At 30.1% G+C, this 27290-nt stretch overlaps 3 protein-coding genes and 1 long non-coding RNA gene across 6 annotated transcripts; 1 reads left to right on the top strand and 3 right to left on the bottom strand.

Moving 5' to 3' along the window:
- Positions 1–1959: 1959 nt before the first annotated feature.
- LOC130955845 (NADPH:quinone oxidoreductase-like) lies at positions 1960–3682 on the bottom strand. The gene is made up of 2 exons (XM_057882824.1): positions 3307–3682; positions 1960–2383 (listed from the first exon to the last, which is right to left on the bottom strand). Exons 1-2 carry the CDS (start codon positions 3614–3616, stop codon positions 2082–2084), a joined length of 612 nt encoding a protein of 203 aa, XP_057738807.1. The 5' UTR covers positions 3617–3682; the 3' UTR covers positions 1960–2081.
- An 8858-nt stretch (positions 3683–12540) lies between these two features.
- Positions 12541–14323, bottom strand: LOC130954847 (NADPH:quinone oxidoreductase-like). Of its 2 annotated transcripts, none has more exons than XM_057881623.1 (3): positions 14076–14323; positions 13745–13936; positions 12541–13108 (listed from the first exon to the last, which is right to left on the bottom strand). In XM_057881623.1, the coding sequence occupies exons 1-3, from the start codon at positions 14245–14247 to the stop codon at positions 12810–12812; spliced, it is 663 nt and encodes a 220-aa protein (XP_057737606.1). In that variant the 5' UTR covers positions 14248–14323; the 3' UTR covers positions 12541–12809. The 2 variants fall into 2 exon arrangements, with proteins under 2 accessions (XP_057737606.1, XP_057737607.1); XM_057881624.1 differs by having other exon boundaries at positions 13745–13930; positions 14076–14288.
- A 2384-nt stretch (positions 14324–16707) lies between these two features.
- Positions 16708–25644, top strand: LOC130955769 (uncharacterized). 2 transcript variants are annotated; one of them, XR_009076899.1, is made up of 8 exons: positions 16721–17078; positions 17173–17364; positions 17450–17541; positions 17668–17790; positions 18579–18995; positions 19793–19879; positions 22727–24450; positions 24544–25634. It is a non-coding gene; the product is annotated as an uncharacterized LOC130955769 (long non-coding RNA). The 2 variants fall into 2 exon arrangements; XR_009076898.1 differs by having other exon boundaries at positions 16708–17078; positions 19793–24450; positions 24544–25644.
- A 248-nt stretch (positions 25645–25892) lies between these two features.
- LOC130956578 (calcium-binding protein CML37-like) lies at positions 25893–26568 on the bottom strand. The gene has a single exon (XM_057883623.1). The coding sequence runs from the start codon at positions 26481–26483 to the stop codon at positions 26037–26039; it is 447 nt and encodes a 148-aa protein (XP_057739606.1). The 5' UTR covers positions 26484–26568; the 3' UTR covers positions 25893–26036.
- Between the last annotated feature and the right edge of the window lie 722 nt (positions 26569–27290).

Below are 27290 nucleotides of genomic sequence, written 5' to 3'. Positions count from 1 at the left end.
AAATTGACTTAGTTGAATTTAATTAAAACAATTAATTATTTAATATTTTTATAATTAAAAATGAACCACGATGTGTAATAATGAATGTTATGAAAATGAAACCGAACCAGCAGATTCGATCGGATTAATCGGGAACCAATCTTTTGGCCAATTCAATTGATGTAAAAAATTGTGTAGCAAAAAACTAATAAAAAATCGGTCAAAGTGTCAAACCGACAGTTAACCAATGAATTGGTCGATTTTTTAACTGTTTCCAAAGGTTAAATTAATAAAAAAAACAAACCCCCCGTATAAAACCTACCAAGCTAACCCTCTCTCTTAGAAGAAAACCGTAACTAAATACCCCTCTCTCTCTCCCTCTGAGTTCCAACGCCGCAACCACCCCTCTGAGTTCCAGTGCTGCCGCCACCAACAACAGTGTCACCTTCTCAACTTCTCTGTCCTTATGATGTCGTCAAGCCCGCTTCTGTCTTCGTTGTCGTTGGCCGCCCCTCTTCTCCTCTGAATCCCTTATCCTCGCGTTGCCAGGTCTGTTCGGAGCTGTTGTTGGAGTCGCCGTCTCTATCCTCATCGTGTCGTCAAGCCACTTATGTCCTTGTCGTTATCGGCCTCCTTGAACTCGTCTCGTTCCTCGTCGTCTATGCCCCTTTGTCTTTGATCCCTTTCTCTGTCGAGCGCACAGCGAAGTGCGAACGTTCCTCTCTGTCGCCGTGGACTCTTCGTTGTCTCACTCTGCCGTCGTAGAAAATTACAAAGTTTGATTATGTTACTTTTCCTCTTTCTCAAGTTCTTCGGTAGTTCAATATATTTTTTATTTTGTTAATGATAATGATTATGATTTGCTGTTTTTATATTCTACTAGATTTTAATTGTTGGATAGATTAAATTCTGGTTGTTGTAATTCTCAAAAAAAAGTTCAATTTGATTAACTATTTAACACTGTTGATTAACAAAAAAAATTTGGTTGTTGCTGTTTTGTTATTTTTTTTATTACTTTTAGAATATTTTTGTTAATGATTGATGATACTTTGTTAAATTTTTTTTAGAGTAATTCTTTTTTTATTTTAAAAAATTAAATTATACATTGATGCCAATAATTACAGCAAGGTTTTTTTTTTTTGAGATAATCTACTTTATAAAAATTTCTTTTTGAGATAATCTACTTCATAAAAATTTCTAAAAATTTTGAAGGTATATTTTTTTTATAGCTAAAGTTTTATTTTGTTAGATGTAATTTATACTATATGTGTACATGTGATTTTTGTGTTTATTTAGTTGAAAATTTATTAAATTTAAATATTAAAAATTATATATTAATTTTTTATAATTTTATTTTATATTTAACTAAATTAGTTGAACCCCGATTAAACTATAATTAGACTATTAAATTGTTGAACCGATCATTCTACAAGTTTATTAACTGATTTAATTCTCGTAACCTTGATAATAATATTCATACAAGAAAAATTCTTACAAAAACAACTTACTTAAAAAACAATTTTTAAAATAAGTATAAGAAAAGTATGAGATGGAAGAATCTCTTTTTCCACAATGCAACTTTTCTTTTGCGTTTTCGACTCGAATTAGCAGGGGAAATAATTAACATAACTTCTGGTTTTCCTTAATACATTTCAAAGAAGGAAAAATTACTACTAAAGGCTTAATAAAAATATGACTTTAAAATAAATAATTTTAATAAAAAATTATTAAAATATATTATTTTTTATTTTATTTAATATATTCTATAATAAATAAGTATTAAATAAAATAAATTTAAATTAGTTGAATTATGCTTTTTTTAATTTTTTAGTATTATCGATTTACAAATCACAACGCTCTCACATGTGTATGCATTTTAATTGGTTGGTTTTTCATGGGCTACTAATTAATGACCAGTCTTTTGACCAGAGGGTTGAATCTTATAACAATGGTCTTAGTCTCTTAGAGCTTGGTTACAAATTCGAATTTAACACTAATTTTTCATTATTATTGAAACAGAAATTTAGCAACATCTTAAAAGTGGTAGCACAATGAAGGAAGAAGGAAGGTACATTTATTAAGCACTACAAATTTTGTTGAATTCAGGACTTATTGCCTTGAAGTCTCAAAGTCAAATCTTGCAAAGAGAGTAGCACATCCTTAAGTCTCTCCCTTGCACTAGAGTCAATCAAGTCTCCGTCGTCGTTGAATTTTACCGGCGGCTGGAAAGCGTTCAAGTAGAACTCCGGCTTGTTGATGAAATGCAGATCGAGGAAGACTCCGATTTGCCGGAGATGGTATTGCGCTCTTCCACCTCCGCCACCTGCCGTTACCACTGCGGCTGCTTTTCCAGCCCACACGTTTGGTGGTCTTGAACCCCAGTCAAGTGCATTCTTCAAGAGAGCTATTAATCAGGAAACATAATTAAAAAAAATTAATTAACCTAAATCTGTCCTGTATATTTTAACAATTACGTTAGGTGTATAACAAAAATTTAGTAATGGATCAATACTTAAATGCAACAAACAAATTTGATTCTTCTATTACAAATTTAATTATTCTTCTACGACAAATTTGATTATGTGAATCAATACATATAAATATAAATAAAAAAATACTTATTTGATAATTGTTTTTTAGTGCATATAAAATACTTTTATGTTTTAAAAGAAATTCTCTTAAGATTAATTCTATAAAAAAGAGATATTCGTACGCAAAAAATAAAAAGAAACATTTAACTTGATTTTATAAATGAACAAAAATAAAATTATACATTTCGCATAATAGTATCCAACTCCCCATAAAAAAATCACTTTGTTCTTTTCTTCATAGCATGAGATATTTGGTGTAACAGTATCCAACAACCCATCAGAGAATCACGTAATTTTCGGAAGCAAATGATTCCTGACGAAATTACCCTCGTGACCATAGCATGCAGCTTCAAGCCTTCAACTAATGCTATTTTGAAGTTAATAAAATAGGATAGAAAAGACTTTTGAATAGGTAGTTCAAATAATATAAGTCTTTTTATAATTACTTAAAGATTGTTGATTCAAATTTCTCTTCTAATTTAAAATATATATATATATATATATATATATATATATATATATATAAGTAAAAATTTTTTATGTGAAGTTAATAAATTTAAATCTTTAAATAATAATTTAATTAAATTTATTAAATTATTTAATAATTATCGACTACAACAATTTATGATAAGACGGCACAAGTTGAAGCATCTTCCAATTTAGAATAGAAAAATGATAAGACAAATTCATCTATGTCCACAAATTGAATCTGTCTGAAAAGAAAGGGGAAACTTACGAGTGACAGAATAGTTATAATCAGGAGAAGCAAAGAAACAGCAATCAGCTTCTAGAATCTTCTGACGGAACTCTTCCACTTCCGGCGGAAACCTTCCGTTCTGTTCAAGATCGGTGTTGAGCATTGGCAGCGACGAAGTGTCTATGAATTCCACGTGGAGCCCTGTGATTTGCTCCTGGCTTAGCTCGATGGCGGCACGAAGGAGGCCTCTGTTGAAAGAAGCTTTGCGCAAAGAGCCGCATAGAGCTGCAACTTTAATCACTGCTTTCTCTTCAGACATGGCGCTTCTACCACCAATTATCGAATGCATCAGATCTTATTTCTCACTCTCTGTATATATAATAATTCAATTTGACCAGTTTTTTTTTTTGAAAAAAGCATAAGCCGGTTCGTTCTTTGCTTTTTCGTTTTCCGTTACGTGTGACAGTTTTACTTCGTTATATTATTATGGCTGCTAACTCTAAATAATTTTTTATGTACCGAATCTTAGGTTATATTCATAGTAATTTAAAGTTTTTTATTTAATTATATAATTTTAGCCGTAATTAAAAGATTTAAAATAATATAATTTTTAATTAAAAATATAAAATAAAATAATTTTATGTTATTTTGTATTAATTTTTTTTTAATAATTTTATGTTATTTTTTAAAAATATTAAAAAGATAAAAAAATTCATTTTTTTATTTCAAAATTAGATGGATAAATTTATATTTCTAATAATTTTTTTACCATAATTTTTAATTCTTTATACTTCTTGAATAACAACTAACTTAATTTTTGGAGTACTATTTTTTTATCTCGTTTAAAAAATCAACGGAATAATTACTACCGAACATATGTATACATAAATATATAATTGTTTTTTTTAAGGTAAAGTGATATCTATTTATTAAAGAAAAATAAAAATAAGTTGTGGACCCACATTAGACAACTATAAGAAAAGAATTTTCAAACTAATGAAACATGACTAAACACACATATTAAGTCTCATTTCTCTTTTGAACTTCTTCCAAGAATTCATGCGCTGAAGTGATAATCAAATTTGGTGAAGTATTTTTGTTCTCAAAGACCAGAAAATTTTTTACGGTCCAAAATTTTCATAGAATAATTGCTGTTAGTGCTGAATTTTTCCTTCAATAATGTTTTCGTCGTGCTTCTTCCATGAACCGTCTCCATCACACCTAAAATTTTTCTGATATGTGTTGCACCAGGTAAGCTCTCAGATCTGGCTGCTGCCAAACTTTTTATGACTTTGGACAATTAATTAAACAGTGATTTACATTTTTTTCCTAAGTTGTTACATCTAGGGCATATTTCTGGAATTGTTGGTAGCCTTTCATGAAGGACTTTCCACAGGAATATCTTAATCTTCGGCGGGCATTGGAGTTCCCACAATGAATTCCAGAGTCTCATTTTATTGCACAGATCAGATAATTGGCTAATTGAAAAATGTACCATTTGAAGAGCTATTTTGTAGTCAGAAGCCATTGTGAACCTGCGGTCCCTCTCACTTTTTCAGGTAATTCGATCTTTTCCTACTTTCCTAATAGCAGTTTCTAAGATTTTTTATACAATTTATGGATTGAAATGATTTCTGATTATATCGTCCTTCCACTATCTATTATGAATGAGCTGATTAATCCAAACCAAATTTGTGTCTATAATTGTTTGCTCTTATTCGTATATTGACTTCATGTTTTTTAGCCACCAATCCTTCATAATTCTAATTTGAATGCCTCGCCCCATTTGCCAACGGATACCTTATTTGATAATTTTTCTTCCTTCTAGCAGGCTTTTCCAGGCCCAAGAAGGGTTTCGACTTGTGTCAGCTCATAGAAAAGAAGAAAATTTAAAATATTTGCTTTTGTAAATTCTGCTAATTAGAGAATTAGATTTCATGATGATTCTCTAGCCTTGTTTAGCCAACATGGCTAAGTTAAAGGTTTTCAAGTCTTTAAAATCCAAGGTTCCATATTTTTTTCTCTGCAAATTATATCCCACTTGATCCATTGTAATCTTCTTTTCGAGCCCCTTTGCTCCCACAAAAAAATTATCATCTTTCTCTGAATCTCATCTAGCAGTGTGTCCAAGAGCTTAAAACAGCTCAAAGTGTATATCAGAACTGTTGTAGCCACTGCTTTAATTAATACCTCTCTCTCCACTGACCGATAATAATGATCGCTTCCAAACCTGTAGTTTCTTGTCAACTTCCTCTTTTATAAAATTAAAGGTATGAGTTTTTGATCTATTAACCACTCCTGGCAGTCCCAAATACTTATTTTGTCTGCTATGCTCAGAATCTGAAGTAAATGAGACAAAAAATTTCTGGTCGAACTAGTGGTGTTCTTACTATAGAAAATAGATGACTTAGAGAAATTAATTGTCTGTCCACTAACATTACCATAACACTCCAGTATCTCCATCAACTTGTGACATTCTACCTCATTTGCCTTGCAAAAGAAAATGGAATCATCTGCAAAGAATAAGTGGCTGACTATAGGACATCTACCATTGAGTCTTAAATCTGAGATTTCTCTTCTCTGTTCTCTTCTGTGGAGCATATGGGAAAGTCATTCTGCACAAAGTAGAAAAAGATAGGGAGAGAGGGGATCACTTTGTCACAATCCCCTACATAGTTTGAAAAAATCATATGGTTGTCCATCCACAGTAACAAAGTAGGACACCGTGGTAACACACTCCTTAATCCAGTCCACCCATTTATTGCAAAACCAAGCTTTTTCATAATCTTCCAAACAAAAGACCATTCAACTCTGTCGTAAGCCTTACTCATATCGAGCTTTATTGCCATCTCATAGTCTCCATAATTTTTGTGTTTCAGAAAATGCATAAGTTTGTGGGCAATTAGCATGATATCACTAATCAGCCGCCCTTTAATAAAGACACTTTGATTATCACTAATTACTTTATCCAACATAACTTGCATTCTATGAACAAGAATTTTAGAAATAATCTTGTAAAAAACACTGCTAAGGCTAATCGGACGAACCTGGGTCATGGATTTTGTATTTGGTACCTTTGGGATTATGTATATATGAGTATGATTCATTGCTCGCAGCATCCTTCCCCCTGCAAAAAAGCTATTTATGCCAGCATTAAGATCATCTTTAATTATCTTCCAGAAGTGTTGGTAAAATCTAGCAGTGATTTCGTCATCCCCTGAGGCTGAGAATGCAATGATAGAAAATGTTGCTTTTTTTTCTTCCTTTGTGACTCGTCTAGTAAGTCTTCGATTTGTTTCTTTATCCACCTTAACCTCCAAGTCCTCTAATTTGTCCGTCGCTGGTCTGAAGTTTAAAGAGGTGAATAAATTTTGGAAGTACTCAATAGCAATCTGGGCTATACCCGCTGTGTCTGATCTAAAATTTTTCTCACCATCTTGCAGTCTGTAAATTTTATTTTTTCGGTTCCGAGTTTGAGTCTTGGCATGAAAAAATTTGGTGTTTTGGTCCCCCCATTTCAACCATTGAATTCTGAATTTTTCTCTCCAATATATTTCCTCTTTTAAATAGGCCTCTGATAACTCCTCCTCTAATTGTAGAATCTTTGTTTTGTCCGCTCTTGTACTTTTGAGTTTCTCGTGTTCTATTTAACTTCTCAATTCTGAAATTTCCTTTTGAGAGTTGTTAGAGCTGGATTTTTTCCATTCCACTAGTTCATGTCTACATTTCTTTAACTTTGAAAAAAATTTGAACATTAGAGAGCCTTCAAATTGTGAGTGCCATGCTTCTTCCACGATATGACGAACCTCCTCACTATCACACCACCTTTCTTGGAATCGAAACCTTCTCTTAGTTTTATGTACCTCTCTATCTGCCATTAATAATAGTGGACAGTGGTCGGAACCTGAGTCTTCTAGATGAAGAATTGCTGCTCTTGAGTAATCTAATCAAAATTGGAGAGAAGAGAGGCATCTATATATCCTTTCCATAATAAGATTTTCTCCATATTGTTGATTACTCTAGGTGAACTTCCTTCCTTCATATCCGAGATCCACTGACTCTCCATCATTAATGAAATTATTAAAAGTTTAAATTGATGCAGCTGATTTCCTGCGTCCCCCTTTCTTTTCATGATAAGCGGACATGGCATTAAAATTTTCTATCACAAGAAAGTAGGGACTTGTTGACCTTTTAATATCCAGGATTCTTTGATACTATTCTGAGTGAATACTCTCGTCACAGTGTAAATGAACTGCCATTACCTCATATCATTTTTTATTGAAAATGTCTAACCAATCAAAATGGATGAAAAAGTCATCACTGGATCGTACTGAAACTCCTCTATCCTCTTTCCAAGCCAGTGCCAAGCCTCCAGAAATTCCTCTTGAATTGACACAATAAACCTGTTGATATCCAAATTTGTTGCAGTGGCTAGTTACATTCAAGGTAATATTTTTTGTTTCGCATAAAAATATTACCTCGGGAGAATGGGATCTACAGACCCCTTTTATGTTGTGAACTGTCAGGAAATTTTTCATACCCCGACAGTTTCACATCATCATTTTCATGGATTCTTGGATGCCAAATGTCGGGTGACACCCTATCCCTCTTCATCAATGCTACCTTTGTCATCTTCTGAGCATATCTTCTTTTTTCTAGCCAACATACTTTCTCCCTAAAGCCCTCTTTTGCTTTCGATCACCTTCAAGATTTTTCTTCGAGCTAGTTGTTTCAAATTCTGTCCTTTCTCCCCATACGCAATTGCACTCCTATCCTCTTTGCTTCTGAACACAAATTCTTCCTTTTCTCTCCCCATTCTCGAGTCCCCACTTTCTTCCTGGTAGTTTTCAAATGCTGTTTTTCTATCGTTGGCTGTAGCACTTGGATTAGTTGGAGTTCTGGTAAGTGTTCACTCTGTAGTGTTTGGTTCTTACTCATTACCTCTTCTTCTTCGTTTTTCTTTCGATTTTGCTGTGATTGCATGGGCAAACTAGCCAAACTTCTGATCAGGTTCACTGGAATAGGCTTGTAACCTTGTTTTGTCTACTCTTCTCATTTATCGGTATCTTAGAGTCAAAGTTGTCTTCTGTGAGATACTCTCTTCTACCTGATTGATCTGATTTCAGCCATTCGCCCCATCTTTTTTCTTTAATCTCTTCTTTTAAAGAATCATCAAGTTGAAAACTGCACATCCTTGTCTCGTGTCCCACATAACCACAATAGTTGCAAAAGTTCCCCATCCATTCATACTTCAAACTAACTTCCAACACCTTTTTATTCAGACTCGCTATACGCAGGGATCTTTTAATTCGTGTAGTAATATCTAAACTGACTTGTCCTTAACTATATTGTGTTCTTTACCTCGAACTTGAAAGATATCCACATCTAGAACATTCCCAAAAGAGCTTCCATCCTAAGTCTTCGTTTTGTAGTGCTCTGGCAACTCCCAAAATTGAATCCACATCGGAACTTAGGTGAAATCTAGATCTCCAATCTGTTCGTCCTCCTTCCACCTTTTTAAGTTTAAAATATAATTCTTGAAGAGTCATAGTGCACCCCGTTTGATCTTTATGACATATTTTTCGTCTTGAAAGAAGAATTGGAACACATTCTTACCATGATCAATTACCTTGAATCCTTTTGGTTGTCGCCAAATAGCTTGCATTGTTGGTTTTACTGTTCCGACTGAAAATTATTTGTCTGCCCAAAGTCTCCCCACCAAACTTCTAGAATATCTTTTTACCCCTACTTAAATATATTTCTCTTCTACGACTATGATTAGATCTTCATCATCTTTATTTATACGTTGACCTGAATTTAAAAAAACAGTATTTTCTGTCATAATTGTGATTTATGTAACACATTTAATAGTTGAGCACGTCAAATTGTGAAATTAGGATTACTTACAAAAAAATCCTAGTAAAGCATATAAAAACCTATGGGGCACTTATTTATTTAAAAATTTATTATTAAATTTTAATTAATGATATTTTTACATATAATATTTTTATATTGTTGAAATATTTTTAAAGACTATAGTCTATTAAAATTTGTTAATGTATTATTAATGTATATTTAAAGAATTAAAACCTTTTATTTTGGTTCTTTTAACTGATGTCTTTAAAATATTTTTTAATTAAGTTTTGTTTTTAGTTATCAAAATTAAAGCAACAAGTTTCTCATGTCCGAAACTTTTTTCTTTCTTTCTTGTACAAACTTTTTTTTTTATATTACATTTTTTTTACCGGTTACTTTTATATTATGTTACTCGTACTAACCTAAACGAAATAAATTATTATTACATGTAGAAAATAGAATTCGAATTTTTAACATTTTTTTTAAGTAACACATAAACTAACTTTTTCACTAATCTAGATTAGTTTGTAAACATTCATACAAATATAATTATTTATGATTTATTTTAATCTAACAAGATAATATTTAGGGATAAACCATTTGATAACAACTACATCTATAAATATTTAGTAACTTTACAAACTTATGACGATAGTATTCTCAACGAATTTTTAATCTAAGAAGCATGTATTAATATTATATATATACTTAAATCACTTAAAAATATGATTTTAATAGTTTTTATAAAATTTAAATTTTTAATATATTTATTTAATATTTATTAAAATAAAAATTTTAAAATTTTTTGCTTATAGTAATCTTAACATATTAGTTAAATTCATAAAATAATTTTCCTTCATTTTGGATGCATTCAACTTTGATTTAAAAAGTATCAAAACACCACAATAAGAAAATAAAAATATTTAATAATAAAAAATTAATTAAAAATAATTAAAATATATTTTATTTATTAATTATTATTATAATTAATAAATATTAAATAAATTAAATTTAAGCTATATTTTGTCATTCTAGTATTATAAAAAAAATGTCCAAAATACGCACAAAGAAAAAAATAAAATACAGAAAGGACAAATATATAAACCCAGCCATACCCTAAAAATATTACCAGATGTCCCTAACGCTATGTTTGTTACAGTGGAAAATAGGAGGGATTTGATATGGGAGAAAGAAATAGAAAGGAAATAAATATTTTCACTTGTTTGGTTTTGAAAGAATATGCAAAGGAAAAATATAACAATAGCAAAAAATAATGTAGGGTCCAGCAAAAACTTTTTTTTCTAACTAAGGAGAGAAAACAGAAGAAAAACTCATTTGGTCATTCTATTTCATCATTCTAAACACACCTATAAAAATTAAATTTTACTTCTATTTCTTTTTTTTTATTTATTTCTTTTCACTCAATTTCTCTCCTTCTTATTTCTTTCCACTCCCAAACAAAACATAAAGAAAAAGATACGACCCTTCCAACCAGTCAACCACACCAATGAAAAATTTAAAAATAGAAAAGTGTCCCTTAAAAGAGAAAGAATAAAACAAATATAATAGGACCAAAGGCTTGGTATGCAAAAATTCATATATAAATTCCACAATAATGTATAAATATTTTGAACTGCCAACTGTATTTCATAACTATTATATTTTTCTTAAAGATAAAAATATATATAAATTATGTGAGATTTATATATTCATTTTTTCCTTTTTATCTTAAGTGGAAGTGACAATCAATTATATTTAGATATTTTAGTTAAGAATTAATTTTAAGATAATTTATGGTGTTTGAAATATGTGAGGAAAAAAAATTATATTCCCAAGAAAAAAATTTAGAGGACCCACCCAATATCTCACTCAATACGGTGACGTTTTTAGAAGTAAAAAAAATAGTAATGCTAATTAATTCCCAAGCAAAATGGAATTCCTCGGATTAATAGACGCAGCATGATACACGTATGACGTATATGTGTATGTATATTCTAGAACTTTAGGTGAAGTATTTTTCTTTATTGAAAGAATATAAATTGTGACTATAGGAAAGTTTTTTTTTTCTTTCATTTCAACCACTTTAATTTATTAGTGATGTAGTGGTATGCCTAAATTATTTCAACCACTTCATCATATAAATTTTCTTTTTGATTATTTCAGTTCAAACTTCAAAGTATATATCTGATATTATTTCAATACTTTTATTTGGTCATATTTTGATTTCTTCTAAAGAATACATTTGTTCTAAGAAGGCCAAGCAGAGAAGTTTCTCTAACTTTAATATATAATATGGTCAGGAGTCAAATCTTGTCTAAATATTTTAATTAGCCATCATCATTTGTCAATGTTGCTGAAATTCGAGAATTAACTCTTTCAATTTTTTTCTCTCAATTTTATTATAAAGTGTAATTTATTTTCATAAAAATTTTGGTAGTATTTGAATAATAAATTAAGTACCACGCACTCACAAAAACACTAATGATAAGAACCCCACGGTTGCGTTTTGATGAGGTTAATTTTAGGAAGTAACGTAATGTTTTAGTGTACTTATATTAATATGAGGTAAATTTTAAGAATTTTTATGTAGAATTTTATATACTTCACATATTTAGTTTTTTTTTTTTAAATTTAATTTTAAACTGGTCGAAGATCAATGAATTGGTTGAATCTCTATTCATTTTTACAGAAATTTGATTTTTAAAAATTAATTAAAATGATGGAAAATTAGTGTTTCAAAATATTTTTTTATAAATATATTATTTTAGAGAAAATATAGGAAGCTAATGGAATATTTGTACAATGTGTACAATGAAAGTTTAGAGAATATTAGAGATATAATTATTAGTGTTACCTTTTGGGATGAGTGGTTTCATAGAATTTGGATCCTCTAAAGTTTGAATTTCACTCTAGAGAGTAAAATATGATCTTCTACCCTTAAATAGTTTCTCTTTCATATTTATTCTTGGTCCCACCTATGAAATCAATGGTGAGAGATCACACTTCACTCTTTAAAGTGAAATTTAAACTTTAGAAGATTCAAATCCGGTTTCATGACTTGAGATGTTTATTATTCCTAGTACTCAAATGGTTATTCAGGATAGTATGAGTGATGTTCATTTTGTAACTCAATAGTCCATTGTACACATTGTACATTTAGACCATTAACTCCTTAGCTGTACTCATTATTTTATTATATCTTATTTAAAAACAATCAAATCCTAATTGAAGTTATAAATTCTTAAAATAAAAATTTATATGTAATTGTCTTTATACGAAGTTATTAATAAAAAATAATTAAATAATTCGATATATTTAATTAAATTATTATCTAATAATTTTTAATTATTAATTTCTTATTAATACAATTATATATAAATTTTCATGGATTTTTAAATTTATAGCAGCACTACCAACTAAAAAATAATACGATTTTTAGAATCTCGAATATAATTGAATGCATTATCATTGCTAGTTGAAGTTTGCACCAAGCTAGGGAGGATGAAAAAAAAAATTACAAGTTTAATCATGAGTGGAATTTAATTGATGAACATAGTGTTGTTTTCTCCACCTTTTTTATATTTTCTCTTTTATTTTTTTAAGATTAAATAAAAGACTATTTAAAAAATACTTAATTGCCCTAATTTATTTACGCTTGTTTGTGTTGTTACCCTTATAGCAAGTTATTAACACTTGCCTTGAAGTCTCATCGTAAAAGCTTGCAAGGACAAAAGAATTTCCTTAAGATCCTCCTTCGTATCGGAATCAACTAAGTCGCCGTCCACGTTGAACTTCCCCGGTGGCCGGTGAGCATTCATGTAGAACTCCGGTTTGTTGATGAAATGGAGATCAAGGACCACTCCGATTTGCCGGAGATGGTACTGCGCTCTTCTCCCGCCACCCACGGCGCTTACGGCCGCCGCCGCTTTTCCTGCCCATACATTTGGTGGTCTTGATCCCCAGTCTAGTGCATTCTTCACAATTGCTAATTAATACCATAAACACATAATAATGGGAGTTAGTAAATAAATCATCTTTTGATGATTTTCTTTGTAAACACATGATAATCGTGTATTTTCACAGTAAAAAATCACGTACAGTTATTTTTATATAAAATTATTAATTAAAAACTATTAAATGATTTGATTTAATTGTTATCTAACGACTTAAATACAATATGTAAGTGTTCACCTAATTTAATTTAAGATAGTTGTCAATTTAAATATCAATAATGTGACATTAATTTTTTTTATCGTAATAATTCAATAAAAATTAATTACATTGTAGTAGATAATCTCATTTCTCAAACAGTAAATATTAACCGAATAAACAGAATGAAATGGCAGTAACATTATCCATATCATGTCTTATATATATATATATATATATATATATATCCACTATCCACTATAATTAAGATATTATTATCCTTATGATTGCGGAAAAAGAAAAATTGATTAAAGAATAAAAAAATTGCGTGAATAATCGGAGTATAATAATTTCTATATTATTGTTATTTAATCATAATGCTTGTATTTCTCTCTTTCAATATATTAGATGATTAAATCAAATATATTTTGTGGTGAGAATTGAATTAGAATTAGAAAAACAAAATTCTTACGAGTGACAGAGTAGTTGTAATCAGGGGAAGCAAAGAGACAGCAATCAGCTTCTAGAATCTTCTGCCGGAACTCTTCCACTTCTGCCGGAAACCTCCCGTCCACTTCAAGATCGGTATTCAGCATCGGCAGCGCCGCCGTCTCCACGTATTCCACGTGGAGCCCTTCAATTTGCTCCTTACTTAGTTCTATAGCTATATTACGATATGATATCAGAATTTTTATAACAGAAATATTAAAAATTACATCATTAAAGACGTGTAAAATATATAAATATTTATATATTTTTTTATTAATTTAAATTTTTTAAAAGAAATAAAATAAATAAAGTACCGGCACGAATGAGGCCTCTGTTATAAGAAGCTTTGCGGAGAGAACCGCATATTGCAGCAACTTTAATGACTGGTTTCTTTGAAATGATTGAAACTGCAACCTCTTCTTCAATTACTTCTTCCTTCTCAATCTCACCATGTTTGCTTCTCTTGCTGCAATTTGGATATGACATGGCGTAACTACACACCAAAGAAAGGGAAGAGAATAATTGATTATTTTATGTTTTTATATATATATACTATGTTTGACCCTTTGATATTTTTTGGTGTTTTGACTTTTGACCATTAGTAATTGTGACCAGAGTCTTCATAGTAGAAATTGTGTAAGGTTCAACCACTAGGTCAAATGTGGCTGCTGCTAGGAATTGAAATTCATGATTTAGACAACAATACAATTTTTAAACTGATTTTTTTTGGTGCGCCATGATATATTTCAGTTTTACAAATAAATAATTTGTGATAAATCTAAGCTCGATTTAAGATTTATCATTCGACGATAAATTGTGTCATATAAATGCAGGATTCGAATATTTAGTATTTATTTAAGTAGACGAAAATAAATGAATTCATCGCTCAAACAACTCAAATTGATTAATCTTTAAATTGTTTATTCATATAAAAATATTTTTATATAAATATAATATTAAAAATTATTAGATAATTTAATATATTTAATTTAATATAACATGTATTTACGTGTTAGTTATCATCTTCGTATAAATATATCTTTATATAAATAGTCATTTTTTTATTGTCCACTTTAATTTTTTATTTTGTTTCTAACTTACAAAATGAATTATTTTAGTCTCATTTTAAACTATTAAAATTTACTAAAAAAAAATATATATAAAATAATATCTAAAAAATAAAAAATAAGAAGTAAATTGACTACGTAAGACCAATTTAAAAATTTTATTCTCTATATAAAGTCAATTATCTAAGGAAAAATCAAAGATGGAATATCGTAGTGGTGGCTCATTGATTGTTCTAAAAATCTTCTAGAGGTGTTAGTCAAGTGCTATTCTTTTTATTATTTTATATTTTTCCATTTATTTATATATTTTGGCAAATAATCTCTTTACCATTTGAATCTCTAATTAAAGGTTATAGGAAAAATTACTCTTCATTTTGTAACATCTCTCAAACCGTCGCAAACTAATTCCCATTGCAAGTTTTCTTTTTTTTGTTTACTCAAACGGTATCCCCCAACCCGACAGGTTAAGGACTAATCCGTCGCGGATCTGAGCTCTATTTAAAGGGTCTGTTGCTTGCCAATGAGTTGCTGTATGCACAAAGCAGGGTTCGAACTCTCGACTCTTGCTTAAGCGGAAGAGTGAGTTGACCACTCGACCAACTCAAGTTGGTTAATTCCCATTGCAAGTTAACACTTGAGCACAATAACATCTCAAATAATTGTATTATGTGAGAGGTTACCTGATAATTATATTAATTTGATTAAACTCAAGTTTTTTTTTTTTTATGCTCAGTTGCTTTCTCCATGTTTTTTTTTTGGTGAAGGCTTTCTCTACGGTTAAGTCTACCCTAATTGAAATCAAACATTTTTGGACAGGGCTTAATTGAAATATTTATATGGTTCTATTTGCTATCTTTGGGCTTTATTTATCTCTATTTTTCTTTTAATTTTTGTATTTCAAAATGCATTGTTTGACCAAATCAAAAATACGAATTGAATTTATTTTGTAATACGTGAGGCTAATATTATGTCCAAACAAATTGATTCAGTCCAACCCAAGATACAAAAAACTCTTATTATTACCAAAAAGAAAATTACAATAAAATAAAAAAAATTCTTGGACGTCAGCAATTTTTTGTAATTTTTTACCAATTTTAGTTATTTTTTGTCATCGTTTACTGAATATAGATATTAAATTATTTTTACTCAATAAATTTTATTAATTATTGTGTGCAAACTTTAAAAAATATGAATGCAAATTATATTAATTTATTGCTTTTTGAAGCTTTTTGTTATATTTATTATTATAGTATATGAAAACAGTTTAACAGAGATCATTAGTTTACTTAGAACAATATCAGATGAAAATTAATATTAAACTACTGTGATAAAAAAAACTTAATATTAAATCTAAGAAGAACTACTAAAATTACAAAAAATTGCTAGTTTCCAAAAATTTCTCTTAAAATATTAATTTACAAATAAATTAAAGAAAGTCATATAACTCTTTTTTTATTTTTGAATTATACAAAAAAAAGTTCTCTTTAATATATATTATATAAAATTGGTTACCAATTTTTTCCATCAATTAAAAAGCACATATGTCATAATTTTTTTAAAAATAATTATAACAATCAAAATTAAATCCATATTTTAGTTAATTAATATTTTTTGTTTTAGCTAATTAATATTGTTATTGATATTAAAAGTTTAAAATTCGTTTTTTATTTTTCTTGCAGGAGCCATTAAGCAGAAAATTTTTTTTTTCCGAATCAAAGACCAACTTATATAAAAAGAAAGGTCCAATGCAATGTGAATAAGTTCTCTTTTATTGTCTGACCAAAAAAAAAAAGTTCTTTTATTGTGCCTAATCAAGCCAGTGTAGCCACCATCTTTCTAGGTCACCGCAGCTGGCGAAATTACTTCCCCAACATAAAGACAAAATAGTACAGGTGTTGCAAGAAGAGTTATTTTACCTTTCCTCACCTTTTTCATTTCCTATTTTTACCTACACCAAACCCCAAATCCTAATTTCACCGCAGCCTCCCACCACTGCCTTCTTTGAAACGCCGTCCACCGTCACCTGTCAAGAAACTGCAGTGCGCCACCTCGCTCAGAACGGAGACAATGTTCCGTCGCTGCTCCACGCCGCACTACTGCCTCTCCTCCATGCCGCACCACTGCCTCTCTTCCACGCCGCACCGCTGCATCTCCATCTCCCCTGAAACCCGCGAAGTGTCGTCCCTACCTACGCCCCTGCTCCACACAGCGACACCGTGCCTCTGTTCCCAACCGCCGCGCGTTCCAGTCGTTAGTACCCCCTCCCTCGATTCATCCCAATTCACCTATTACATTTTATCTCATAAATTAAACCCTAATTCGTGCCTTCTCCATTTCTCCTCAGTTCACTCCACTGCCGCCGCGCGGTCTTCGCTCTACTGCTGCCGCGCCGTCGTCACTCCACTACCGCCGCGTCCGTCGTCCCTCCGTCACACTCGCGTCGCCATCGCACCGTCACATTCGCGACGCCGTCGCTCCCTGACACTCGCATCGCCGTTGCGCCGTCACACTCGCGTCCTCGTCGCTCTGTCCTTCGGTTACTCTCTCTTTCTCTTTGCTCAGTTTCATTCTTCAACTCTAAAACCTCCATTGATGATTGACCTAAAACTCATCAATTTCAGAATCCAGTGCCATCTTTCAAACTTCACGGATGAACCACAACTGAGTTCAACTTCTCATTGTTGCATTATGAAGAGGCTCTTCTGCTGATTTGGTACGTGGATTTTTTTCATCGAAGCTCTGTTTGTTGCAAATTGTTCTTTATTTTGTGGTTACTGAAATATATAATGCACCAATTCAGAAGGTCTGTGACTACCATGGACTTTGTTATTTTGTGCAGGGGAACCAGGAGACAGTTCAGAAAGTCTGTGACATAGTCAAGAAGCAATTGGCACTGCCAGAGGGTTCAAGTGTCACTGGAGAGTCCAAGTTTGCTGCCCTTGGAGCTGATTCTCTTTACACAGTACTTTCACATTTTCTTAAACTTCATCTCTGAATTTATAATAATCGCCATTCTTGATTGTATCTTTCATCTATGCATGTCTTTGTTGAAAATTTTATATGTTATCAGTCCTTTTCATGGTACTCTCTCATTATGGAGGGATGAGAGATTCTTTAAAATGAGTAACCAGTGATGGATTGATTGAAAATAAGAGGGGTTTTTGAGTTCTTTAAAATGAGTGAAGACAGCTTGTTCAAAACAGCATCAACAAAGGAAGAGAGATAAGCTCTACCCCCAAGTTTTGCAGCCATGATTGAGACTCAAGTTCAGGAGATGATGAGATCAGAGCAAAGAAAAGAAAGAAATAAAAGCTTACGATTAATATATTTTTATAACATAAGCAATAAGCAATACAATCAACAATTCAGCCCCTCGTAAAAAATTATATGTGATTCCTTTTTTCTTTTTCAATTTCTGCTTCATTCTATAAGGTTTCAATTTGAGATTGGCAATCTTGAAATAATAATAAGGAATTGTTTATTTCAAAGATTTATCATTTTCATAGGTCATGAAAAATAATCATAATGTAATATATTAGAACAGTTTAATGTAGATATAATATTAATGATTGACTTATAGAATAATCTAAAAACGTGCTATGTGGCAATTATTTTAATTAATAATGTATAAAAAATATTAAATCAGTTATTCAATTGCTGTTAGTTATAGTGTTAGAAGATCAAGATATTTTATGCAGATCCTTGTCCAGAGATGTTTATGTAAAAGGAGTCATTTTTTTGTTTTTTCAGGATTGAAGTTTTGCAATTGAATATGGCCAATGTGCTTTTGGAGAATGGGAGGATCAACGCAGTGCACGTGCTTTTGGAGAAAGGGATTGATTTGAATGCAGAGGATGAAGAAGGGTATGCTAATATCATGCACAAATACATGAAAAATTCACAGAGAAGCTTTTGTGCTGATGTGGCAGAGGTTTTGGTGAAGAAAGGTGCTGATGTTGAAGTCAGGAGTAAGAAGGGTATCACTGCTTTTGTGCTAATGTGGTTTGTCCATAAGAGTGAACTCGTTTCACTGCAGCTATTGTTGCTTGTGTTCCAACAAAAGTTCACATTGAGGGAGCAGGTGAAACAGAATTCAAGATATCTCCAACTGAAATTACAGATGCTATGAAAGCAGGATTGGATCAGCCTATAATGCCAGAGCCTGAGGTATTCAACCCCTCTTCAAATCGACTTCTTGACTTGTCAGTTTATTCTGATTTCACACTTGGTAGTATTTGGTTTTCCCCCACTGACCTGTAACTAGTCTACGGCACTGCGTATTTGATATTTGGTTATGCTCAATGTGGTTATGTCACAATAATAGCTTTAACCTAAGAGTGGTGGCATTATCATAACTTTTTGCATTCCGTATATATTTCTATTTTGACATGACTCGCAAGAAAGCTGCATGTGTCCTCATTAAACAAGCAATTTTATCCTTTGTTGTTCTCATCTATCTTGTTGCTTCTTGCGACTCTTGGTAAGTTTGTTAACATTTTCTTTAACTAATTTTGATTCTTTCTTTTGAACTTTGTTGCCAAGGTACAAGGGCTCTAGGATGATGATAGATCATTATTGTTAGCATCTTGGATTTTTTTGATGTTTATCATTTGATTTGGAAGATGTCTTGATTATATTTCTCTTTCTGATTATTTTGAATTTAATTTAAAAGGTTTATCAATGATCTGATAAAAATGTAGAAATTTCCCATTATTTTATCAATCCTTCTTCAGGTATATAAAAAGGATAATTTTGACATAATAGATGGTGAAAAGTAGATATGTGTGAACCTCTCAGTAAATTTGAATAATGAATACATCTAATATTTAGTACAGGGACAGTCGAGCAGCTTGCCTGTGTTTTTCCTGCTCATCTCAGTTGTTCATTTCTGTGTTTTTCAATGTTGATATAAGATTGTTGCTTTATTCTTACAAAGTGATACCATGCTTTGGTTAATTAACCAGGATGAAGAACATGAAAACAAAGGAAAAGATGAGAGCTGTGAAGCTGCTGAAAGCGGTGCATCTTAAAGTGAAGATGCAACTGACGAGGTAATGGTTGGCTTCTGGTTCTTTTTTCTTTTGCAAAAAACCTTGAATATACCGAGTTATTAAGAAGGGTCACTTTAATTTCTAAAGTTAATAATTTTTTAAAAATGAGTAATCTCAGTGTATGTTTGGGCGCAATTATTTTGTTAAAAAAGATCTTTTGAAAAAAGATCTTTTTTATTTTTTAACGTGTTTGGCAAATTTCTACTAGTAAAAATAAAAGCACTAGTAAAATAAAAAAAAATCTTTTTTTGAGAAGCTGTAATTTACATTTTTTTAAAAAGATTTTTTTCCTTAAAAAAAGATGTTTGTCATGTAATAAATAAACAAAAAAGTACTTTTATATTGTTATACCCAAACATAATTGATAGATAAAAAGACTTTTTTACATGAGATATCCAAACATAAAATTACTTTGACTTCTCTATAAGATCTTTTAAAAAAAGATAACTCGAAAAAAGATATTTTCTTAAAAGTTAACCCAAACAAGCCCTTAATTCTCAACAAAAAAAAGTATTTCCAACTTTAATTCCATAATAATCCAATCAAATAATAAAATAATGAAGAGTTATATTCTATCTAAAATGAAGAGTTGTGATGAAGTCATCCTTCAGAATTTATGAAATTCATACTTGTCATCATATTAACAATTTATTCGTTTGGAGGTATCAGAACCTGGGCTAAAATTGCCATATTCATAAAAAATAGAAGGTTATCCCTGTAAAAAAATTTAATATTTTATACGATCGTTCAATTAAAATCATGTGCTTACATAACTTTTTATACATAACTATAATTCTTAAATTATTATCAACTAAGTCGCATTGACATTGTTGCTTTAAATTTAACATGAATTAATAATGTCTTAGTAAGATGATTAGCATAGTGATAGAGTCTTACTCATGTTGAAAGCAATCCCATGGGTCCCAACCAGCGAGTTGAATAATGTTGGCCATGTTTGTGTTGTAGAAAATAACTCTAGCATAAGGTCTCCAAGGTCTTCTTAAGAAAGTAGAACCATTTCCAAAGACATTGCAATTCTTGAACACAAATACATTTGAATCCGTTGAATTTGTTCTCTCTTGTGCTGTGATATATCCTATAAATCCTTCTCCTAATGCCCTTCCAATCACACATCTCTATCGTTGCCAACACAATAATAATATGTTTAATTAATACTATCAGCTGATTAATTAGATGTATTATTGTTTTGTTGGCAACTAGAGAGATGTAGTATAAATGTGATTGGAAGGGTTTTAGGAAAAGGGTTTGTAGGATATATTACATCACAAGGGAGAACAAATTCAACTGATTCAAATGGATTTGTATTTAAGAATTGCAATGTTTTTAGAAATGGTTCTACTTTCTTGGGAAGACCTTGGAGATCTTATGCTAGAGTTCTTTTCTACAACACAAACATGACCAACATTATTCAACCCGCTGGTTGGGACCCATGAGATTGCTCTCAACATGAGTAAATGTTGATAAAATATTAAAATTTTTTTTACAGGGATAACGTTATATTTGCTGAATATGGCAATTTTGGACTAAGTTTTGATACCTCCAAACGAGTAAATTGGATTTAAAGACGATTAATATGATAACAAGTATGAGTTTAATAGATTCTGAAGGATGGATTTATCGCAACTCTTCATTTTAGATAGAATATTATCAATAGTTTCAACACCATTTTAGATCGAATATAACTTTTCATTATTTTATTATTTGATTGGATTATTAGGGAATTAAAGTTGGACATACTTTCTTTTTGAAAATTGAGATTACTCATTTTTAGAAAATTATTAACTTTAGAAATTAATTCTATAAATATTTATTCATATGTTCTCAGTCTTCATAGTTAATATTATTCTGGTTTCATTTAAACTTTTTAGTTACTTTATTTCTTAAATGATTATGTATCTGTATATCTAATTATATTTTTTATCTTTATATTTTAAATGAATTAAAAAAAATGTGTTATTAATTTATTAATACAAAATATTTAATATGTTTTATATAAATAAAAAAGACATTAAAACATTTAAAAATTAGTTTATTTTAAATATTAATAAAATATTAGGATATGATTATAATTTAATGCTAAATTTTGCTTTAAAATCATCTTTTGAGGCAAAGTTATCCTTCTTTCCTCATCTCTCTCATCAGCACCCTTAACCCTAATCCTCCCAATCACTCTCAACCCGTCACCTCTGATTTATTTTAATTAAAAAATCCAAAATTTGTGAAAAGAATGAGAAAAATCAAAGAGCAAAACCAAAACCTGTGAAGAGAAAGAGAAAAAGAGCAAAAATATTTTGTTTACGCTCGTTGTGTTATTGTGTTGATCACTTCTCATCTTTTTTGAATTTTATAAGGATAAATTGTTTGAAAAAAAAAATAAAGTGAAATGAGGAAGAGGATATTTTTATCCGAAAAATAGGAAAAAATGATTTTAAAATAAAACCCAACGTTAGAAATAATTTTGAATAAAAAAAATCTTAGGAATAATTTTAATTTTCAGTAAAATTATAGAGATCAAAATTGTTATTCACCCCTTATTTATAACATTCTTTACATTTGTTAATGTACTTATATTTTACTTGTCCATGTCAACATCTTTTGAGTCATAAACATACTTAAAATTAGAGGAAAGACATACACCTAAAATTTATAAGTAGCCAACATATTTTAAGTATGTTATATATTATCAGTCATATATTATCACATAAACAAAAGAAATTAAATTTTATATTCTCTATTCAAAATTAAAGTCATAATTGTTTATAAAAAAATTTAGACAAGAGTAGTTTTTATGTTTTCAAAAATCAATAATTATCCAAATATTTGAAGAAGCAAGCGACAGCCATCCTTGAGGTCCATGATGGGGGGAGAACATGGCCTGTTACTTACAGTTTTGGCAAATTCAATTCTGGATGGAAGAGATTTGCAAAAGACAATAGTTTGAATGTAGGGGACATTTGTGTTTTTGAGCCCACCAATCCCAAAGACCTTTATTTTAAGGTATCCATAGCTCGAATTGAAGAAGAGGAACTTCCGCTATCACAAGGTAATTATTCTAGTTGGTATTTCAGTGAAAGAGTCCCAAATTGTTCTGCTTCTGCATTGCAATGGTTGCTATTTTATTCTTTACGAATAGTTGAAGGAGACAGAGTCAATTGTTTAGAACCAGGGAAAGTCAATTATGTTGAAAGCAAAAGTGACATTATGATTAAAGGTAAATTCAGGACAACTTTATGCTGTGTGGCCAATTGCAAGCAAGATCTTGTTACTCACAAAAATCATAAGTGCTCAATTGTTAAGGGGAAAAAAAGGTTTTGACTCTTTATACCATTTGTACATTTACACAATCTTGTGGATCAATATTATCTCAATTTTTTCATGTAATTGCTGAGGTCTTTAGCATTGATAGTTTGTGACATTAAAAGTATTTCAACTATTTCCATAATTATTGCCAAAACTACTTTACAAAAAACAATAGTGTAATTAGTTGCTACTGAGTGCATTCTAAAATTATGTGGATTTGTTTGCATCAATGGCGACTCCTCCCGGCTTTGAGCCAAATGAAGAAGCCCTGAAAGAAGCTAAGAAATTCACCTCAGATAATCCATTTTTCATGGTCACAGTCACTCAAACCTCTTTATTTCCCGTTTTTAATATTATAATTAATTTTCTCTTTATTTCTGGTCAAAGTCACTCAAACCTCTTTATTTCTTTTCTGAATATTAAACAATACTTCTCCAAATATATCTTTTGATATGCTAAATTTTTATCTTGTTAAATTATATATATTAAAAATACAAATTTACCTGTCATAAGAAAAAACAGTTTTCTAGTTTAGGCTAATAATATATATTGGTACTTAGTTTTACTTTATGCAATAGCTTTTAAAGATAATTTTTTTGGCATTTCCAATTGCACAATTTTAAATAAAAAAAATTTTCACCACCATAATAAGTTTCAGATTCCCTGACTACATAATTTTCATCATTCCCCATTGTTTTGGGATGTGGCTGCAAATTGTTATCAACAAATTTTTCATATGCAAAATATTATTTTTATCCTAAAATTTTTGGAGACGGAGAATGAAACTTTAATAATATTTTATACCTAAAATGCCTTATTTCAATTAATTATTTCTAACTTTACCTTTTATGCAAATTAAATTAGAATTTTATTCTTATTTTAGTATGTGTCTTCTACTTTATACAGAACATAATACTGAGACTTATTTCTGTCTCTCAAATGTCAGTGTTTCCATCTCTATCTCTTTTTCAAACACTACATAAAGTGACACAATAGCTTTTAAAGATAATTTTGTTTCACAATACGAATGGCAAATTTGCCAAAACTAGGCATGTGTTATGCCTACTTTCATTCATATTGGATTTTTTCCTTTGCTGATTAAAGAAATAGGACCAGAGTTTTCTCTACCTTTATATCTATGTTACAAACTTACAATGAAGAGGCTGAAGGTCATCATAATTTGATATCTGCTTGCCCTGATGGTCCAATATATCAAAATGATGCGGCCGGACCCAGCAATATGGTGGAAGGTACGGTATCCTTCCTTGTTCTGGCTACCATGAAGAGCTTATAGTAATGGTAACATGTTTGCTGTTTTCAATTATTATTTTCCAAATAAACAGGTTTGCCACGTTCAAATGAGGCTGTTGGTATCAGTAACAGTGGTCTTGAAACTTGCATTAGAGAAATACATGAAAAGTTTGATGAATTAAGCATATTGGAAGAACTACGTAACGAAGAACAAAATGAATGATTGGTTAAAGAAAGTAGAAGGCCTGAAAGAAGAAGCAGCTCAGATATTGCTGCATCAGGATGCTTTGCAAGACCCTCAAAAGGAAATAGATGATTTGGAAAGAAAATTGACCAAGCTACGTGCATTATACAGTGAGGTTTCAGAATTAGTGAGTGTCTGCAGCAGCATTTGTAGTCTCTGAATTTCCTCCAAAAGTTTCGGTCAACTCCTGTTCAAAACTAAGACAGTCTCACCTTCGACACAAGCAATCTCCTTCGGCTTCTGAGTCTATAAGGGTGTTTGAAAACTTTGTGTAATTCAATTCAATTTCCGCGTTCGAAACAAAAATAATTAAATTAGTTTAAATGGAATTTAATTAAATTTTCTTTTTTAAATTAATTCAAATTCAAATAGATTTGATTTGAAATTTTATTCTATTGAAATTTTACTTAAAATTATTTTAAAATGTTGAAAATATTTTTTATACTAATTATTTTTTAACTTTCTATTAACATCTATTTTTCAATACATAATTTTTTATTTTTCAAATTTTAATTTATTTAATAAATATTTTAAATACAGTAATTCAATTCAATTCTATAATTTTACTATTTCATTTTAAACATTAGAATTCAATTAAATTCTATATTATTAAAAATTTCTAAACAAGTTATATATAGATGTTGATTGAATGTGCAATGCCAATTAGTGCCTATGAACACTATAATTTGCTTTCTCCAAAATGCTATTCACTTTTATTGTCCTAACCTTTTACTTTTTCATCAAATAATCAATTTCTCGTTTCTTTTGCAGATACAGCTTTTCTTTTTCATTTCAATTTCGCTAAATAGATAATAGAGGTGTAATTAACTTAAATAATGGATTGTATTCAGAGATCCAATAACTATGAAAAAACACTCTAACCTAATTTCACTTTGGGTTGCTTTCCGGTATAGATTTAAATTCGTACATATATACAGAGATTCTCTTTGGTTAAACAGTTTTATGACAGGTGAGAAGTGAGCCATTAGTAAGTTTTGGGTCACTATTGAGCTTTTTTCTTCTTTCTAGAATACTATTGAGCTTTTTTCTTCTTTCTAGAATGCTTAGTGAATATATATGCAAATTATATGTTTTTCACTTTTTTATGTGTAAAACGTCTGTAAATATGAGTGTAAATATGAGTGTAAATATGAGTATAAATTATTACTGATAAAAAATAATAATATTTATTGATCACATAATATTATTCTAAAATAAACAAATAAATAAATAAATATTGGTTAAATTCTAAACTACTTAAGTTAGTCTAATAATTGACTTATTTGTCTATTTAAACAAATATTTAAAATTTGAATTCTATCTTATATATACAGCAATCTATTAACTAGTAGTATCTTCAAGTCCCATCATAATTACAAATTCTTGAAAGCTAAGAAGGCCATCTCCATTGAGATCAAAATGTTTGATCATAAGTTCACATTCATTAATAGATTTTGATTCTCCCAACTTTCCAAGCATCCTTTTCAAACTCTTTGGAGTTATGAACTCACTCAACTCTTCAACATCAATATACATCTCAAAAGCTTCTTTTAAATCATTCAGCATCTCTTCTTTCCCGGACTCTTCCATCAACTCAACAAAATCATTCAAACTCAAGAATCCATCGCCGTCCGAATCCCACGCGGCGATGGCCATTTCGGCATCTTCATACCGAAACTCGCCACCTAAAATAGCCACACGGTTCTTGAGCTCCAAAGGGGAAATTTTTCCATCCCCATTTTCATCAAAATATTTTAGAGCACTCTCAAACTCTACCATGCTCATCATCACTATATATATCGCTATAAAGTAAATTAATTAATTAAATTGCTACCAATTAACAATTTTGTAATTGGCAAGGATTTTCTTGTTCTTGAATTATATGAAGCATATTGGAATGAATGCATTGTGGGGGTTTTATATGCTATGTTTGTGGCGCGTTAAGATTGTTAGTTGTAACTTGGCGTGTAAAGTAATTTTGCATTGTTCTTAATAGGAAGGAAAGAAGAAAAGCCATGTAAATTGCGTGGATTTTATAGAATGAGAATACTAAATTGGATAAAACAACGCGTAAGTACCACTTTGGATAAATTTTTGTATATTTTATCAATTATTTTAATATAAATTGTAAAAAGTATATAAAATATATAATATTTTGGTTGAATTATACCGTTGATGTTGATGTTATGGAATATGGATCAATACTACCCATGAGATATAACAACTAAATTAATTAATGTTTGATTAATTTGGATTAATAAAGTTTTTGACAATATCAAGGAGATAAAAAATAATTAATTTAAACAATTTAAATTTGTTTTATTTAATATTTATTTATTACAGAATATATTAAGTAAAATAAAAATAATAAATTTTAATAATTTTTTGTTAATATTTTTTGTTGTTAAATATTTTCGTAAAATTTGTATGTAAGATGTGACCTGATCAAAATTTAAATCAATTTGGATTTGCAGGTAATTGCATACACTCATTCATATGTAACATTAAAAACAGTTTCAGTTATAAAATACTATGATTATGTAATCAAAAAGTGACATTTTGATTCATTTGAATCATGTTTAACTAATTCAAGAA

The sequence above is a fragment of the Arachis stenosperma genome, chromosome 10 (genome assembly GCF_014773155.1).
Source record: "Arachis stenosperma cultivar V10309 chromosome 10, arast.V10309.gnm1.PFL2, whole genome shotgun sequence".
NCBI classification, from domain to species: Eukaryota; Viridiplantae; Streptophyta; class Magnoliopsida; order Fabales; family Fabaceae; genus Arachis; species Arachis stenosperma.
Note: the sequence above shows the minus strand (reverse complement) of the source record. Positions and strands in the feature narration are given on the sequence as shown.

Coding starts and splice junctions, on each gene's coding strand:
- LOC130955845 (XM_057882824.1), bottom strand. CDS start 3,616: ATGCATTCGATAATTGGTGGTAGAAGCGCCATGTCTGAAGAGAAAGCA. Junction 2,384..3,306: donor TTATAACTATTCTGTCACTC/GTAAGTTTCCCC, acceptor CCTGATTAATAG/CTCTCTTGAAGAATGCACTT.
- LOC130954847 (XM_057881623.1), bottom strand. CDS start 14,247: ATGTCATATCCAAATTGCAGCAAGAGAAGCAAACATGGTGAGATTGAG. Junction 13,937..14,075: donor CAGAGGCCTCATTCGTGCCG/GTACTTTATTTA, acceptor ATCGTAATATAG/CTATAGAACTAAGTAAGGAG. Junction 13,109..13,744: donor TTACAACTACTCTGTCACTC/GTAAGAATTTTG, acceptor GGTATTAATTAG/CAATTGTGAAGAATGCACTA.
- LOC130956578 (XM_057883623.1), bottom strand. CDS start 26,483: ATGATGAGCATGGTAGAGTTTGAGAGTGCTCTAAAATATTTTGATGAA.